Source organism: Galeopterus variegatus, unplaced genomic scaffold (assembly GCF_000696425.1).
Source record: "Galeopterus variegatus unplaced genomic scaffold, G_variegatus-3.0.2 Scaffold59, whole genome shotgun sequence".
NCBI lineage: Eukaryota > Metazoa > Chordata > Mammalia > Dermoptera > Cynocephalidae > Galeopterus > Galeopterus variegatus.
This window is the reverse complement of record NW_007726170.1, coordinates 162243-176008: the sequence shown is the minus strand read 5'-3', so window position 1 is coordinate 176008 and position 13766 is coordinate 162243. Positions and strand designations below refer to the sequence as shown.

At 42.1% G+C, this 13766-nt stretch overlaps 1 protein-coding gene across 4 annotated transcripts in view; it reads left to right on the top strand.

Annotated features, from left to right (window-relative positions):
* Nucleotides 1–3483: 3483 nt before the first annotated feature.
* The window catches only part of DSN1 (DSN1, MIS12 kinetochore complex component), a 14429-nt gene continuing 4146 nt past the window's right edge, over nucleotides 3484–13766 (top strand). Inside the window, exons 1-8 of one of the 4 annotated variants that reach the window (XM_008575289.1) lie at nucleotides 3484–3618; nucleotides 5064–5112; nucleotides 5352–5669; nucleotides 7686–7759; nucleotides 8786–8858; nucleotides 10610–10697; nucleotides 12080–12139; nucleotides 12519–12590. In XM_008575289.1, the coding sequence (XP_008573511.1) occupies nucleotides 5079–5112; nucleotides 5352–5669; nucleotides 7686–7759; nucleotides 8786–8858; nucleotides 10610–10697; nucleotides 12080–12139; nucleotides 12519–12590 (719 nt within the window). In that variant the 5' untranslated portion in view covers nucleotides 3484–3618; nucleotides 5064–5078. Of the gene's footprint in view, nucleotides 3619–5063; nucleotides 5113–5312; nucleotides 5670–7685; nucleotides 7760–8785; nucleotides 8859–10609; nucleotides 10698–12079; nucleotides 12140–12511; nucleotides 12591–13766 lie in introns of those variants that run through there. The other 3 variants (XM_008575313.1, XM_008575304.1, XM_008575296.1) reach the window with 3 other exon arrangements.

Below are 13766 nucleotides of genomic sequence, written 5' to 3'. Positions count from 1 at the left end.
AGGGTTCAGATCCCCATAACAGCCAGCTGCAAAAAAAAATTATCATGGAAAAAAAGGATATTTTAGACATGTGTTAATTATCTATTGCAGTATAATTAATTATCCCCCAATATTTATTATATCACACAGATGCTTTGGGTCAGGAATTTGCAAACAGAGTAGTTCTGACTCGGTCTCAGGAGGTTGCAGTCAGATGTCAGTCAGGCTGCAGTCTTTTGTATGCTTGACTGGACTGGAAGATCCATTTGCAAGGTGGTTAATTCATGTGTCTTGAAAGTTAGTGCTGTCTGTCAGCAACAGGCCTCAGCTCCTCACCGTATGGACTTCTCCAGAGGGCTGCTGTGTGTCCTCGCAACATGGTGGCTGGATCTATGACCACAAATGATCTATGACAGAGCAAGGCAGAAGTCAAAATGTCTTATGACTAAGCCTTGAAAGTCACATACCATCATTTCTCCAATATCTTATTGGTTATACAAGATAGCCTTCTTCAATATGGGAGGGGACTACATAGGGCATGAACAGCAGAGGGCCATCTTGGAAGCTGGCTGCCACATGATACTTTTATAGATATCCTCTTTTATGAGAGGGTAACATCATCCAGGCTTGTGCTAGGCATTGAGGATACAATAGCTGGGACTGGAAGACAGGAAATCAAATGTCTATGGCAGGGGTTGGGGCAGGGGGGAGCCCAGGGTGCTTGGTGAGTCCAGAGGAATCAAGAAAGGTTTCACAGAAGAAGGGATATCTGAACTGACACCTAAGGCTGAGATGTTGGCCAGAAGAAGGGGATGGTGGTGGGTTTAGGCAGGACACTGAGGGGAGACAGTTCAGTAAGAGGAATAGCAAGTGTGAAAGTCTAGTGGAAAGAGGGCAGAGCAGAACTGAAGAACTGAAAGAAGAGGCTGAGTCAGGTCACACAGTGCCTTATAGGGAAAGAATTTTTATACATCCTGTGGACTGGAAGGAGCCAAGGAAGAATTAAAAGCAGGGAAAGGACATACTCAGAGGATATATTGGGTCTGGATTTCATGAAGCAATATTTTCATGTACCCCAGGATAGTCAGCCCTGGCTGGGAGCACTGAGTTCTGTTCTTGGGACATTGAAAAAATGAAGAGTTGAAGGAGGGGGGCAGGCATAGAAGGAACTGGATACCTCTGAGCCCCAGAAAGTGATATTCAATGAACCAATAGCAAATCTCTGTTTTCAGATGGTTGTTGGAGCCAGCAGGCTGGACCTGCAGGGTGGAAATTTCGGAAAGGCAGATTTCTGCCTCCCACCAGAAAACTTTCCCAAAGACCACAACTGCTATGGAAGGATGATCACAGTCATACTCCAGCTGCCTCTCCCAAATCCCTCTTTCAGACGCTGTGGACTGCTCTTTATTCAACATTTGGAGGTTTCAGATCTCCAAAGAAAAGATTTTCCAAAAAAAAGACTGCACTGTTGCTTTGCCCCCCACGGATTTGTCACCCCGCTTCTCCTGGGTGATGGAGCCACAAAGGATTACTTAAAGCCCATCTCTACTGAGCAGTGAGAAGCCCTGAAGTGGTTAACTTCCCCAGAACCCTCAAGTGAGAGCCATCCCTTCCTTAGGAAATTAACCACGAATTGGGGTTCTCTTCCTGCATTTATTCTCCAGACCAGGAAGTTACAGGAAGAGAACATAGGTGGGGTTATAGTTTAACAATATAGGCTGGTAACTTTCAGTGAAACAAGTCAGATGACATTCCGTTAAGGCAATTAAGTGATCCACCAACAAAAGCTTGATCTAGCAAATGAGGTTCCTTTCTTACAGCAATTTTCCAGTATCTTTACATTTCAATCAGTAACCTGTCTGTCTTTGAGACAGCAACCTTGCTGTGTTAGAATTCTTTATTTTACAGCAGAGACTTTATAGCCTGAGGAAAACTTCCTGTCCTTTGCGAGATCAATATTTGAAACTGCAAGGCTTTGGAAAACCAGGCCCTGTGAAGTACAATTGCTTTATGAATCCTCCACAGTGCACATGCAAGGGGACATTTTTTTTTTTTTAAAGATGACCGGTAAGGGGCCGGCCCGGTGGCGCACTGCTACAGTGCGCCGCTTGGAAGCACGGCAGCACTCCCGCCGAAGGTTCGGATCCCACATACAGACCAGTTCCTGCTCACTGGCTGAGCGAGGTGCGGGCGCAACACCGAGGGTTGCGATCCCGTTGCCGGTCCCAGTCCGGTACGGGTGCGACACTGAGGGTTGCGATCCGTTGCCGGACACGAAAAAAGACAAAAAAAAAAAAAAAGATGACCGGTAAGGGGATCTTAACCCTTGACTTGGTGTTGTCAGCACCACGCTCACCCAGTGAGCTAACCAGCCATCCCTATATGGGATCCGAACCTGTGGCCTTGGTGTTATCAGCACCACACTCTCCCGAGTGAGCCATGGGCCGGCCCACAAGGGGACATTTTGATAGTGCTGTACTGGGTGCTAAGGAATCAGCCTGCTCTCTGGAGCCTCCCAAGCCAGGAAGGAATAGTGGAGCAGGCACAGGTTGGGCTCCTAGGAGCAGTGAAGGGACATCTGGTTTTCAGCCTGGTGCTGCAGAGAAGGCTCTGAGAGAAATTATTCCTTAGTTGAGGCTTAAAATTGGAGAATTTTTTTTTTTTTTGTCCTTTTTTGTGACCGCCGCACTGCGCTCAGCCAGTGAGCGCACCGGCCATCCCTATATAGGATCCGAACCCGTGGCGGGAGCGCTCCTGCGCTCCCACCGCCGCACCCTCCCAAGTGCGCCAGGGGTCGGCCCAAAAAATTGGAGAATTTCGCTAGGAAAAACAAGGAAGGGATTCCCAGGCAGAGGGAATGGATTGGGCAAATGAACGAGACAAGAAGCATGCAGGGTGGGCAGAGGAGCTGCAAGCAATTTGGGGAGGGGGGGGCTTGGTACAAGGCTGGAAAGAGAGTTCTTGAACTTTGCCGTGGATTGAAGGGGCCACAGAGGGAGAAAAAGGCCTAGAGCAAAAGTATGATAGGCCACGGCAAACTGAGCTCAGAGTTCCAGTCCACCCTGGGGAAAGTCACGGCCCACGTTTTTGGAGTTAAGGAAATAAAGGGTACCATGGCCTAGCAACGGGGACACGGCCCCTCCGATGCCCTCTGATGCGCTGTATTCTTTTGGCAAGTATCTCTCTAGGTCTCTGGTTCCCCATCTTAGATGGGCTCTGGGGCCCGTCGAGCGCACAAGGGACAGGACAAGGACAGCGTGTCGGTCCCGGGAGGTGACTCTCCCGGGCGGGGTGTGGCTTGGAAGGTGGTGACATAGCTGTCGGGACGGGAAGGGCCTGGACGGCGGGGGGGAGGGGGGGGGCGGGTCTGGCAGAAGCTTTAAACACCGGGGTACGCATGCGCTTTCTTGAAGGCAGGCGTTCTGCGCGCGCATGCCCGAGAGGCCAAAGGCCGCGCATGCGCCCTTGGTTGGCGGGAGTTTCGGAAGTGGCGGTGATTCCGTAAACAGCGGGCCGCGCACCCCATCTGGACCAGGGAGTGACGCAGGGGGTCTGGGGGTGACCTGCGGCCGCAGAGACTGACCTGTGGCCTTGTGTTTCAGGGACGGAGGCTCCGAGCTGGACGGGCGTCGCTCTGAGGTCAGAAAGTCGCCTACCTCTTTCCAGATATGGCCCCGCTCACCCCCGCACCGGTCTCTGGCTTCGGACCCCTCGATCCAGCCCGACCGGCCGCTGCCCCTGCCCACGGCAGCGGGCCCTGGGAGCCCCAGGGCGGTGCGACCTCCTTCTGGGTGAAAGGAAACCCCAGGGCGGGTCACGCCTCCCGCTTGGGGCCTGCTTGCAGAGCGGCCGGTCTAGACTCCAGAAAAGTGGTTGAAGGCTGGGCCGAGGGCTGCGGGGGGTCACAAGCCTGGATTCGAATTTCACCTCTGTCCAGGCTGGCCGTGCAACAATATTGCGCCAGGTTTTTTGCCCCTCTGCACCTTAGTTCCCCTATCTGCAAAGTAGAGTTAATAACGGCACTTAAGAAGTTGTGGAAAGAATCAACTGGGATAATGATGCAAGTAAAGCGCTTACATGACGCAGGTCCTGGCATGGAATTAGCGCTTAACAAATGACAGTTGTTGCTGTTACTATCCAGGCTTGAATCTGTGTGATACGGTCATAAGGACTGTGGGGTTTTGTTGTTGTTGTTGTTTGTTTGTTTGTTTTTTTAAAGATGACCGGTAAGGGGATCTTAACCCTTGACTTGGTGTTGTCAGCACCACGCTCTCCCAAGTGAGCTAACCGGCCATCCTTATATGGGATCCGAACCCTTGGCCTTGGTGTTATCGGCACCACACTCTCCCAAGTGAGCCACGGGCCGGCCCTGGACTGTGTGGATTTAGATCCTTGACCGACCTCTTATTACCTTTCTCATGTTGTCTTTCTGCATGTATTCGTTTCTCTTTACTAAGCACCCCACATTTTGCTGGAGGGAGGGGGATAGCATGGAAGGTGAAGAGATGCCTAGGTCATGTCCCCGCCCTCTTTCAGTCAGTTGTCCCTGACAGGCACCAGGAATGCAAATACAGTATGTCTGGGGAGACAGACATGTAAACAGATTTTACAGCCAGTGCTAGTGAGACGAGGGGGGTATAGCCACCAACTCTGCCAAAAAGAAGTGGTGTGAAAGCTTCATATTTGAGCTAGGTTGGGAAGGCTGAATAAGTTTTACAGGTACAAGGACAAATGTGTGCAAAGATCCAAAAGTAGTACAGGGAGTAGGAGTTGTAGGAGAGAGCAGGAAGGGGTAGGTTAGGACTAGTTTATGAAAGATATTGAATAGACTTTGGAAAAATCTCTGCAGCTGTCTAAAGAATATATTGGAAAGGAGCGATGTTGGATGTATGAAAACTACTGGAGAGTGTTGGATGGGAGCAGTAGGAAGTGGAGCAGAATTTGAAGCCTGAACTAAACTAGTAAGGTGGGCAAGGGCAGTTCAGAAAGGCTGGAAAGCACTAGGCCTTTTCTGGGATAGTAAAGCTCCTGTGAGACTGGAGCAGAAATGTAAAGAACAGATCACCTCATTTTCCGATTTTCAGAGTTCTCCACCCAGGATGACTTCAGTGACTAGATCAGAGATCGTAGAAGGTAAGTAATGTAATGAAATTCAGTACCTTTTGCTTGGGTTCAGGCTTCTGAGCTATCAAATCCTTTCCTGGCTCCTGGTGAATTTTGAGTCACATATTCATGTGTTTGCAGAGGTGCTTCCTCAGTGTTTACATGATCTGGAAACACATATTTTCTTTTTCTACCTTTTTGCAGAAATACTTAGTTGTGGTGGGTTTGATTTTGTATTTTGACTTTTTTTTTTTAATAACAAATGCTAGAAGAGGAACCAATGATGTCTAAGACTCATGATCATCAATTGGAATCAAGTCTCAACCCTGTGGAAGTGTTTACTAAATCGTCTGCCTCCGTGGAGATGACTAAAGGCATTTCAAAGGAAACAATTTACCTTGGCTCTAGCCCTAAAAAAGGGGGAAGTTTTGATCTTAACCATCAGGAACAACTTCAATTGAAGTGCCTTCATTTGTCCCCGCAAGAAAGATCTGCCCATCAAGACAGGAGGCAATCCTGGCGGCGAGCAAGTATGAAAGAAACAAACCGGCGGAAGTCGCTGCCTCCCATTCACCAGGGCATCACAGGTGGGGTGCTATGTACACAAGACAGTGAAGTTCCAGCTCAAATAAGAGGCAGTGAGGTATGGCAGAAAGTGTAGCAGAATAGACGTGACTTTGCGACTTTTTAGCTATGCGACTTTGAGCAAAACACTTCACCTCCTTGAGCCTCAATTTCCTCATCTATAAAATGGAGATAATACTGCTTACCTTGTGGAGATATTCTGTTTATAAGTACTGATGTCAAACACCTAGTAAGTGTTCAGTATTATTCTTATTTAGATCATATTATTAGCTGTCACAAATTCTGATTTCTGATTGTTCAGCACTCACCTCTGCTAGGATGAGAAGCATTAAAGATTCCTTCCTGTAATTTTGTTCCCTGAAGTGGGACAGAATTGGATAAGTTATCTGATTTTAGCCTTTATCACTGGAAATATCAGAGAGAAGATGCACATAAAAATATCTAGAGTGAAAACCTAGTTTTTAGGGATGATATATTTTAATATGATTTGTATGAATTTATAATAGTAACTGTATCTCAGTAAGCATCAGAGTATAGTATATAATGTGGAAAGTCCTAGCACATTTCAGGAAGAGCATACTAGCTATGAGATGTTGAGCAGATTACTTAACCTCCTTTGCCTTAAGGTCCTCATCAATAAACTGGGGTCGAGATAGTACTTATGTTACAGGGTTGTGTGAGGATTAAATGAGTTGATAAATAACACAGTACTTGGCACATGGTAAGACCTCAAATGTTAAGCTGTTTGATTACTTCTAAGGTATTCCCTCACTTCCAGGTAGTCTGATATACAGAAGGAAATCTGGGTAAAAACAGCTACTTAGCACATCAGGAAATTGCTGCCACAATGCCCATGCACTTAATCCCTAGATGTGCCAAGAAAACATTAGTAGTTCCCCAAGATTAGCCCTACCTTCATCTCTATCCCAGAGCATTTAGACTTAAAATTCTATATAACAGAAAATCGCCAGTGTAATAAGATTGATTATTTCCTGGTTATTCCGGGTCATCTAACAGGTTTCCTTGGTTACAGGCAGACAGTATCCTGTTTTTTTTTGACTAACAGCAGTAAGAATTAATCAAGAGAGGAAACAAGAGAACTTTAAAAACACAACTAGCTGAAGCTGGAGGGCAAAAAGACACAACCTCTTGTAATTCTCAAAGCAAACTTCTTTTGCTGTATAATAATTATTTTTAAATGGACACAATTGAAAAAACAATATCTACATTTTGCAGTTGTTTGAGGATTCAATGACATAATTATGTAAAATGCCCACCCAGTTCAGCCTAATAACGTACACTGTGTGACTTTCGGCAAGTTACCTATCACCCAGCGTTTGTGCCTCAATGTCATCATCTGTCATCAAAATAGAATTATAAGATACTTGCCCCAAAGTTTAATGAGGTGTGTATACCATTTAATAAAATACCTTTTATATAGCAAGTGTTCAGCAAATGCTAGCTATTACCATTATTATTAGGTCATTATGGAGGGACTGCATAGTATTAGCAGAAAAAACAGATCTGGTGACACACTTGGGTGACACACTGGCTCCACCAATCTCTGGCCTCAAACAAGTCACTTCTCTGAGCTTCAGTTTCCCCATTTGTAAAATGGAGTTTTTAAGAGGATTCTTAAGACAATGTACTTAAAGCACATTGTAGTGCTTGTGATATAAAAATGCTCAACTGTCAGCATTTCCTTTCTTCAAATGGTAAATATGAATCATCCAAAAAATAGTAAATTATTTTTATCTGTCTTGTTTAAGAAAACAAGATTTTAATGTAATACATAGAAAAATTCTTATAACCTTTTTTAGTTTGGATGCATGAATGTGTCAACATCATCCCTCAGTGATCCTAAAAAAATTAGATGGAGAAATTAGAATTCTCCCTTTAATCAGGGAAGGCTGTTTCTTGCCTTGAGTTGGATTGCATCAAGAGGGAGGAAATTTTTCGGTTTTACTTTGCTAATTGTCAGAATCCAGTTCCTTAAGTGTGGTGATATTTTATGTTAGAGCTCAGCAGGTCCATCAGTGTCGACTTAGCAGAAAGCAAGCGACTTGGCTCTCTCCTGCTTTCCAGTTTCCAGGTGAGATTCTTGGGACTGGGAAATGCTTTTATTTTTTGTTTGTTTTGTTTTTGTTTTTAACTGTTATTGTAACAGTCTCAAAGAGATATCAGTACTGTGTGATGAACTGATTAAGATTAAAAGATGTTTCACTGTTCAGGATTAATTTAAAAACCAGATTTAGGGGCCAGCCTGGTGGCGCACTTGGTAGAGTGCGGCGCTTGGGAGCGCTGCAGCGCTCCTGCCGAGGGTTCGGATCCCATATAGAGACCGGTCCGCTCACTGGTTGAGCGCGGTGCGGGCGTGACACCGAGGGTTGTGATTCCGTTGCCGGTCGCGGTACGGGCGCGACACCAAGGGTTGCGATCCGTTACCGGTCACGAAAAAAGACAAAAAAAAAAAAAAAAAAAAACCAGATTTAATCCCAGCAGCTGATTTCTCTCTGGACTGGGCTCTTCACCAATCCCATTGGTGCTGCTGCTGCCAACTGAGCAGTTAACAGAGATTTCCAATATAGTATCTCTTGCCCACTGGAAGCAAGTGATGGGGATTTAAAATGGGTAGAGGTAAAAATCTAAGTTATTTTTTTGTTTCTTTGTTCAGCAGCTGGTCGGTATGGGGATCCAAACCCTTTTTACCTTGGTGTTATGTCTCAATGCACTAACCAAAGCTAACCGACTAGCCAGAAATCTAAGTTATTATGGACATTTGAGGTCTGACTACATGCGAAATCAATTTATGACTCACGTTGTATAGTTTTTTGGGTTTTTTAAAGTTGTAATGTGTATTGTATGGTTAATTGGTGCTTATGTAAGTTTAGGTAAGCCATTTGTGTGAATTAAACAACCATTTTTTTCCTGAACCCAAATCAAAATGTATAGTCTGAATAACAAAGGGTTTTTTTTCCCGATCTATTTGTTTATATGAAAAGTCTTAGATGTAAAAATTAAATCATGTTTAGTTTCATACTAAACATGAAGTTACATGAACTTAGAACTGGCCAGGAAAATTTTGGTTGTTATACTTAAAGTGCTTTTCTTTATTTAGTTCTCTGTTCAGAAACTTGAACCTTTCCTGAGGGACACTAAGGGCTTCAGTCTTGAAAGTTTTAGAGCCAAAGGTAAGTTGCTAAGAATAGACAAGTGAGCTTTGACCCTGTCTTAAGGTCAGCCAAACCCTCACTTTCAGGATTCCCCATTTACAGGAGATGCTGCCTCATAAAACCAACTTCCTTCTTTTTTGATTTCAAGAATATATGCTTATAAAGCTCAGAAGGTATGAAAGTGAAAAGTAATCCTCCTCTCCACCCCGACCCCCAGTCTCAGCTCCTTTCCCAAGAGGCAACTATGGCCACCAGTTTCTGATGTATCTTTGCAGAGATATGTATTACTTTCCAAATATTAATTAAAATCATATGAATACATACTCTGTATACTGTTCTATACCTTGTCTTTTTTTTTTATCCTAACAATTTATCTTGCAGATTGTTCTATATCACACATGTAGACCTGCCTTCGCATTTCAGTAGCCACATAATATTCTGTTATATAATTGAACTGTATTTGATTTAACCACTTCTTAACTGATGGTCTGTTAGTTGTTTCCAGTCTTTTGCTATTACAATGAATAGTGTAATGAATACCTTTTTTACACAAACCTTTGGCAATATGCAAGTAAAAATAAGATAACTTCCTAGAATTGTAATTAATTAGGTCAAACGAAATGATAGGAATTACCAAATAGCCTTCTAGAGAGGGTGTATCAATTTATTCTCTCACCAGCAAATATGTAAGAACCTGTTTTTTCACATCCTCATCAACAAAGTTTTATCAAACTTTAAGATTTTCTTAGTATTTAATAGGTGATAGAAGATATTTTGTAGTTTTAATCTGTGTTTCTTCTTTTGAAGAGGATAAGCATTTTTTCATATTTTTAGAGCCATTTGTGCTTTATTTTTTGTGCATTGTCTGTATCCTTTGTTCATTTTGAAAAATTGGGGTATTGGTTCTTTTATATTGATTTGTAGGAACTCTTTTTTTTCCCTGGCAGCTGGCAGGTAAAATTAGAATTCTTGACCTTGATGTTATCAACACTGCACTCTATCCTGTAGGAACTCTTTATATAGTAAAGAAATTAGCTGTTTATGATAAAAGTTATAAATATTCTTTTCCAGGAATCAATTTTCAACTTTCTAGTAAGTAGCTATTTTCCTAGTAGTGTAACTCACAATCACTCAGGCTCAGAAATACTCAGTGTTACCCACTTAGAAAACCTAGAAAATGCATGAACTCAAGCTTACTTGCCAGTTGAAACTGTTCATCTCAGAATTGACCATCACCATAATTAGAGTAGATATGCCAGGGTTACCTTGGTAACTATTTAACATAAACTTTCCTCTCTGCCTTCATCATCTGAATGCAATAGTGGACTCTTCCAAGTCTAGCACAGACCTGTTTTCACTTTATGCCCATAATTTTTTATTTGCCTCCAATATTTCTCATTACATTCTTGCCTATTGCCTGACTTCTGCAATGTTTTCCCTTCCAGTGCCAGCGTTCAAATCTCTTGAAAAGAATAAAATATCAGTGCAGATTTACCTTTTTAACTGCTTTTTCACTAGTCAAGTATAAAAACATTTATCATAAATGTCATAAAGAGGAGTTGTCTTCCATTTTATCTATACTTACCGGAGGAAAAAAACCAAAATCTTTCTGCATACTTAACACCACTTTTTGGGGTGGGTAAGAGGGCTAGAATGTCACAGGGAACCATTTAGTTGAGACTACCAAAACATGTTATATCTTTGTCAGCAGCTCATTGTGAAAATTTATATTCTCTTTATTTTATATCATGTAAATTTGTTCTCTCTAGCTTCTTCTGTTTCTGAAGAATTGAAAGATTTTGCAGACAGACTGGAAAGTGATGGAACTCTACAAAAATGTTTTGAAGATTCAAAAGGGTAAGAGCAGTTCTCCTGTCCTAAATTATAGTTGAATTAAGACTTCATTATAATTAGACAGTTGTTCATTCACTCAACAAATGTTTAGCCAGTGTCTTATGTATAAGCTGTTTTAGATGCAGGGGATATAGTGATAAGTGAGTCAAACAGGCTCCCTCTTGTCATACATTGTAATAGAGGATATAGTCAAACAAATACATAGGAAATAATGATTTCAGATAGCGGTAATCTAGAAAGTCAGTAAATATGATAGTGACTTGATGGGGTGAGCAACTGCAACTAGAGTGTTCTAATGATTTGGCCTTTGGACTGAGACCTGTAAGAGCTGAATGGTGAGAAGGAACCAGCCAAAGAACAAAGAGGGGAAAAGCATTCTTCAGATCTTTGCTAGCCATGCAAGATGAGAGAAATTCATGTTCTTTGGCTCTTGGCAAGCAAGATTATTAGCAGAAATTTAAAAATCTCACCCCCAAAACTGGTAGTTCTTCTACAGGGGTGAGGCTAACATCCCCAACCCTCTAACGTCCACCCTGCAGCAAATCATGTCACTTGGGCTTACATCATTAACTTCAAATTTTGACTTCACAAAGGTCTACTTTTCCACAAGTCCTTAGGATTGACATTGCTAGTCAGGAAGTGAACAGTAATTTAGCTCAACGTATCATCTCTTTTAATGCAGTATATTTAAGCATAGGCTGCTACATCTCATCCAGAGAGGGTAGAGGCTGTGTGTCATAGACCTTGGTAGAAAAACATGAATGATGGTACAACTAATTTGTGTTTGCCAGGTGGAGTACCAAGCATATCTGCAATATTTTGGCGTTTTCAGTGCTTGCTTATTATCCATTAGAATTAATCACCCAACTGAGCTGAGCCAATGGGTAACTGTAGGAATCAAAGTTGGTGAGCTGGGCTGAGCCAGAACACAGAGAAGTGCCAAGTGAAGGACTTCTGACTTTTCTTCTGTATGTAGTAGACAGCCAAAGAATTGGTGTGTTTTTTTTGGTGGCTGGCCAGTATAGGGATCAAACCCTGGAACTTGGTGTTATCAGCACCGTGCTCTAACCAACTGAGCTATAACTGGCCAGCCCATGAGAGTCACAGAATTTTTAAGCAAGGAAAAAAATTAAAAGAATATTTTTAAAAAGGTTAGTCTGGCCATGATGTGAATTGGAATTGATGAGAGAAACAGAACATAAAGAGAACACTTAGAAAGCTATTGCCTAGTGCAGCAGTGAGATAGAGTTTAAGAATAAATATTTGTTGAAAGATAAAAATTATGAACATGTTTTATTGCCATTAAAATTACATAAGACATCATATTAAAAGCAACTGTTTCTTGAGATATTTGGATTAATCTCATAATCCTATCTGTATTTCAGAAAAGCATCAGATTTGTCTCTGGAATCATCAGTGGCTGAGATGAAGGAACTCATAACAAAGTAAGTGAAAATGAGCACAAATCTAAATTTATTCTCCATCTGGGAAAAACGAAAAGTAAACATTGTGTTCAGAGAGTCAATACTAGTGCATCAGTACTAGAAGTTAGAAGGCTGTATGTTGAGATTTTTATGCGCTCTACTGATGGCCAATTTCATAGAATAGAGTCTAAGGAATAAGGATATTAATTTGATTTTTAGAAGTCATGTTTGATTTCATTAAATTAATATCCTCTGAATGGAGCTTTCTAATCCTTTAATTACCTTTTAATTCGCATTTTATAACCAGGTTATATATTTAATGTACTTACTGTTGCCCTGAGTGATTCAGAACGAGGTGACCAAAAATTAACTGAATATTTTTTTTTTTTTGAGTCTATAGGTTTTCTTTAGAACGTCAGACTTGGGATAAGCTCTTGCTGCACTACCAGAAGGAGGCTGAAGAGATATTCAGGTTGGATCTATGAATTAAGAAATAAGAAGCTATCTTTTTTCCTTGTGGAGTTTGATTTGAGTTTATTTCAGTTCCATTAGCACAAATTGAATGATGAATCTTTTCTCATAGGCCAGTCAACTCATCAAGACTTTCAAGTGTACATTAGCACTCTGACTGTAAATGGAGAGTGAGGGAGAAGGAAGGAAGAGTTGGTGTCACTGTTTTCAGTCCAAGAACAGAATTGCCTCTGGCCTGTGTCCTTGACTGCTGTTTCACATCGTAGGGGAAACAGCCACATCTCTGCCTTGTACCTGGCAACCTGGGGCTGGGCCAAGAACAAAAGTTAAGGGACGGGCTGGCCAGTTAGCTCAGTTGGTTAGAGCATGGTGTTGTAACACCAAGGTCAAGGGTTTGGATCCCCTTACCAGCCAGCTGCCAAAAAAAAAAAGTGAGCACATGGCCTTTGAGCTGCAGGTACGGGAGAGAACAGACTTGGCCAGGGCCTTGGTGGAGACACAAAGACATGAAAGGGGGTGTAAGGAGAGAATCTTTGCAGAGTCTTGAAGGCAGAGGAAAGTGGTAGATTTTGATTTAGTTGAACATCTAGGCCAGTGGTTTTAAGCTTTTTTTCCAAACTGAATCTTAGCTAGAAATTCAACTGCAAAATATTAGCCAAAACCCTAATTGCAAAAATGGGCTCTTAGTAGAGAGAGCTTTGAGAAATATGGTTTGAAAAACTTCCCCAATTCAGGCAATGGTTATCAGTTACTTATTCACTTCTTACATATTCTACTTGTGGAGATAGATAACACGTAAGATGGCAGTTTCAGACTAAAAACTTCTGTGGCAAAGCTTATAGGTTAAGAGGAATGCTTCTGGAAGCAGCCTATCTCTGTTCAGATCCTAACTACTCATTAGTTTCGTGACCTTGGGCAAGTGACTTAATCTCTTTAAGCCTGAGGTCCATCATTTGAAAATGGGAATAATATTTGTACCTACCTCATTGGGTTATTGTGAGTGTTAAATTGGGTTAAATGAAAGGTGTCTAGCAGTGTCCAGTACCTACTAAGCACTCAGTAAATTTTAGTAGTTGTTATTAAAGGGTCATCAGTTTTCATGAACTCTTCATCCTATTGTTATTTTAGATAATTGAGGTAGGCCAGCATTTTTTTTTTTTTTTTTTTTTTTTTTTTT